The 5,000-nt window shown below is 40.8% G+C and overlaps 1 protein-coding gene across 1 annotated transcript; it reads right to left on the bottom strand.

Annotated features, from left to right (window-relative positions):
- Positions 1 to 3,302: 3,302 nt before the first annotated feature.
- LOC135152906 (uncharacterized) lies at positions 3,303 to 4,718 on the bottom strand. Its single transcript, XM_064094082.1, has 2 exons — positions 3,885 to 4,718; positions 3,303 to 3,767 (listed from the first exon to the last, which is right to left on the bottom strand). The coding sequence occupies exons 1-2, from the start codon at positions 4,716 to 4,718 to the stop codon at positions 3,303 to 3,305; spliced, it is 1,299 nt and encodes a 432-aa protein (XP_063950152.1).
- Positions 4,719 to 5,000: the final 282 nt, after the last annotated feature.

Below are 5,000 nucleotides of genomic sequence, written 5' to 3'. Positions count from 1 at the left end.
TACTAACCCCTTTGAGAATTCGTCAAAAACTCGAACTTCGTTATATCTGCTCCGATTCAGTATCGATTGACCCAAATATGGTCGTGACCAAATTCATATATCCATAGGGACCCTCCGGGTTTAGGGTTTAGGGTTTAGGGTTTAGGGTTTAGGGTTTAGGGTTAGGGTTTAGGGGTAGGGGTTTAGGGGTTAGGGGTTTAGGGGTTAGGGGTTTAGGGGTTAGGGTTTAGGGTTTAGGGTTTAGGGTTTAGGGTTTAGGGTTTAGGGTTTTTTTTTTTTTTGGGTAAATGAGGGCGGCACCTCGTATGGATTTTATATCAGAAAAAAGAAGAATACAAAGAGAGGACTCCTCTCAGACCACAAACCTCTAAGAACAAACTCAAAGAGGCCAACAACCACTACAGCTATTAAAATAAAATAAAAATACAAGACCTCCATCTAAGAAAATAGACTAAAAAGATCCAAACTAGAAATAACCACCACCAAAATTCTAGCCAATAAAAGTAGCCCCACTGAAGCAACACAGCACTTGACTTAAACCAAAGCACGTGGGCCCCTCCACCAATTCCACAAGCAATCAAAATACTCCAGTGAATGAGAATATACATGCAAGCCCCTGGACTATTCCCCAACTGAGTCAAGCCAATATAACACACGGCCATGCAAGCAAAAAACTCCCAGACTAGCTCATACATATTAAAATCACCTCTAGAACTCCACAAAATTCCATACCAGAGCAACTCCCAGCAGCAGCGAAAAAATTTAAAAATTAAAGCGCCAAATTCCAGAAATTGCACCAGAGATTTCAGAGAATTCAACCTACACCAGCTCTTAGTATACCTATACCTCGAATACCAGAAGCAAAAAAGCGATAAGAAAATACCACTATAAATCACAACAACACCAGAGCTTCTCATCACTAAAAAACCAGCGCACCAAAACAAATTTACCAAACAAACCGCCATATACCAGATGCTAATAATACTCAGACCCCACAGAACTAAGCACACAAGCATACGGAAACAAAAATACCAGCCCCTTACAACTAAAATCTCACTACTGGAACCCATACACATTACGTTTGGATTGAAGGGCGCTCAACAAAAATATCCCACTTCGAAAGCTCATCTCTCACCCTCGAAGTATTTACCACAGCCAGGCCCTGCAATTTTTTGCGAACATCATCGGTAATATCTGCACTAATTTGCCAGGCTCGCTTCTTTTTCTTCTGAAAAAGACGCCTATTACGCTCCTGCCAGATATGAAAAATAACAGCAGCCAGGACCAATTTATTTATCAAAACATACAGAGATTTTCCCTTCCAATTAGCAGCAGCATAAAGAATAGAGCCCTCCCAATTTCCTTGAAAACACAGCAAATAGCCACGCCTCTGAAACTCCACCAGAATTTGGTTGCAAAATTCACACTCAAAGAAAAGATGGGACAGCGAGTCTGGCACCATATCACAAAAACTACAGGCCACCGATTGCTGAACCTGCCAGCTCTTTAGCCGAACTTGAGTCAGAAGGCGGTCTCGAATAGCCAGCCAAAGCGTAAAACAGTGCTTAGGAATGCTCTTGCAAAACCAAACCAAGTGCCACCATAAAACTTTACTTCTCGTTAGCCGAAGATCATCCCAGACCTGCGATATACTAAACTGCACCTTCTTGCCATACTTAGAAATCCAATTCACAATATCAGACCGCTCCGAGAATTGAGGATGAATACTCTGAAGCTGAGGAACCTTCAATAAAAGACCTGAAGGCCATTCCCACTGCCCATCCACAATAAAATCAGCCACCTTATTAGCTTTATGTAATCCCATCTCTGCAATATCCCTGTGACTACAGAAATTAGACAAAGGAACATCCAAGACCCACGAATCAAACCAGAAATTTGTTTTCTGCCCATCCCCCACCTGGGCTCTAATAAAAGGCCGCACCTCTTCTCGAAGAGCAAGAATGTTTTTCCAGCTCCAGGACGCATCCCACGCAACTTTAATATCCCAAAAACTCCTTCGTTTTAACCGGTAATCATGCACCCATTTCACCCAAAGCGAACATTTTTCAGAGACAATATTCCAAATATGATAAACCATCAGAGCTTTGTTCCAACATCTCAGAGATCTCAGACCCAAACCCCCTTCTTGTTTAGGACAGCAAACATCCTTCCACGACACTTTAGCTTTCCCTCTAGCAGCATCCTTCCCCCCCCAAATAAAACCTCTGATCAGCTTTTCTATTTGCTTAGTTACCGAGATAGGCAACAGAAAAATAGAGCTCCAGTACACTTGCATAGACAATAACACCGAAGTAGCAAGTTGCACTTTGCCAGCATAATTCAACCATTTATTCTCCCACGAATCAATTTTATCACGTACTTTTTGCACAAGAGGTTTACAATCATTGACCCATAAAGCTGTAGAAATTAGAGGCACACCTAAATAGCGAACCGGTAATGTTCCAACATTAAAATCCAGAATACTCTGAATTAGCACCCTATCATCATGAGAGACATTACCAAAAAACACATTACTCTTCCCATTATTAGGCCAGAGCCCCGAACACCTGCCAAACTCATCCAAGCATTCTTTCAAAATATGGACAGAATACGGATCCGCTGCACAGAACAAGAACAGGTCATCCGCGAAAGAGAGGTGTGTAATTCCTTGCTTTGCACACTTCGGATGAAACTGAAAATTACCTTCTTCCATAACTCTCCTTCTAATCATTAACGAAAGCATCTGCATCACCAAAGTGAACAAATACGGAGACAATGGATCACCTTGGCGCAAGCCCTTTTGCCCTTTAAAAAAACCGTGCATTTGTCCGTTAAGAATAACCGAATAGGAAGGAGTAGAAATACATTCTCGAATCCAGTCAATCATCTTCCCCGGAAAACCACAATTGAAGAGCATCAACAAGAAAATCCCACGACACACTATCATATGCTTTCTTAATATCAACCTTTATGGCACAGCGGGGAGCTCCAACTTTTCTATGATAATTCTTCATAAGCTCCTGCGTTAACAGAATATTATCACTAATCCGACGCCCCGGGATAAATGCATTCTGAGTATCATCCACCAAATCATTAAGACATCCCTTAATTCTATTAGCAATGATTTTAGTAATGCACTTGTACAAGACATTACAAAGCGCAATGGGCCTATACTCGCCAACAACTGTAGGATGATCAGTTTTAGGGATAAGAGCAATCAAAGTAGCATTCACTTCTTTTAGAAGCTTACCCATCACAAAAAACTCTTTTACAGCTTGACACACATCATCACCTATAACCTCTCAAGCCTTTTTGAAAAAAAGAGCCGAGTAGCCGTCAGGGCCAGAGGCCTTATCATCACCCATCTGAAAAATAACCTCCTTAATCTCCTCAGAAGACACCTCACGAATTAAATCAGCAGCTGAATTAGCATCTAATTTATTTGCAAAAGGCTCTAACCCCAAACAATTATCACACTCATCTTTAGTGCCCAACAAATTCTTGTAAAAATCAACAAAATGAGCATTCATGTCATCCCCCTGAAGCACATCTCCCTCCTCATTGGTAATTTCCAGAACTGATTTTTTAAGTCTTCTAGAATGAAGACTTCGGTGAAAAAATTTCGAATTCTGATCACCTACTTTTAGCCAGTGCACTTTAGCTCGTTGCTTCAACAACCTTTCTTCCTCTAGTTTACAAGCTCTATACTCCCTTGAGATGGCCAGCTCTTGGTGACAAAGATCATCATCAAATGGAAACAAGTCTAACTGCTTCTAAATGTCAACTAGCTTAGACTTTAAAATCTGGCTCTTCTCCGATAAGTCTCCTCCCTTCCACGATTCAGCTTTAAAAATTTTCTTCAACCGATGCAATTTTTGAACAACCTGATACATTTTCACACCACCAATTCTATGAGACCAGATGCCTGAAACAAGCTCTAAAAAATTTTCTCGATAAGCCAAGAAATTATTAAATTTAACAGAGCTCTTAGATCTCCTTCTCACTAACTTTAAATCCACAATAGCAGGGCTATGATCACTAACGCCGCGCGGAAGAAACTTAGTATTAACCCCAAAAAATTTCTGCAGAAAGCTCAAATTGGCCATCACTCGATCCAATTTTTTAACAACTCCGACCCCATGGGGCGCCCCTGTCCAAGTAAAGTGAATACCTGAATACACAATATCTTGCACCTCTATATAGTTCACACAATCCTTAAACTCCTGAACAGCAGGGGACCTACTATCAACACCTCCTTGCATCTCAGAATCAGACAACATAGCATTAAAGTCTCCCATAACGACCCAAGGGGACGTTGCGGTCAACATACTATAAGAACACAGAGAATGCCACAAATCCCGACGAATCACATGGTCATTCGCTGCATAGACAATTGAGCAATGAAAAGAATTTTTACTTTCCAGCTCAGTGACCACACAGTGAATTACTTGATCAGTCGAGAGAATTTCTAACACATCAAACAACAAAGGATTCCAGCCAATCACAATTCTACAGCCTTTTAAGCAATGCTCAGAATTCGACAACCAATCCCAACCTCGAAACATTCTATTAAACACAATATTAACACGCCCTTTTGCAACATGAGTTTCGATAAGAGCACACAAACCCACTTGATTATCCAAAATTAAATCAGCAACTTCCTTGCGTTTTGAGGGCTGATTAAACCCTCGAACATTCCAGAATGCTAACTTATCCATAAAAAAGAAATAAAATAAGACAACTAACCAAACAGGAGGCTTTAGGACACCACCATGTCTGGACTACTCTCATCATCCGCAACTCCATCTCCTACATCTTCATCCATGCCCTGATCTTTAGTACCTTTCAGCATGAAATCATCGAGCTCATCAAAATCAGAGTTATATTCTGACTCCGTATTTGTTTCACATTTAAGAAACTCATTATGTTTCTTGAAATTCAATTCATTTTCCCCTGCTGCTATCTGCTCATCTAACAAAGCCATTTCAGCAGGCGATAAT

Source organism: Daucus carota, chromosome 5 (genome assembly GCF_001625215.2).
Source record: "Daucus carota subsp. sativus chromosome 5, DH1 v3.0, whole genome shotgun sequence".
Lineage (NCBI taxonomy): Eukaryota > Viridiplantae > Streptophyta > Magnoliopsida > Apiales > Apiaceae > Daucus > Daucus carota.
Note: the sequence above shows the minus strand (reverse complement) of the source record. Positions and strands in the feature narration are given on the sequence as shown.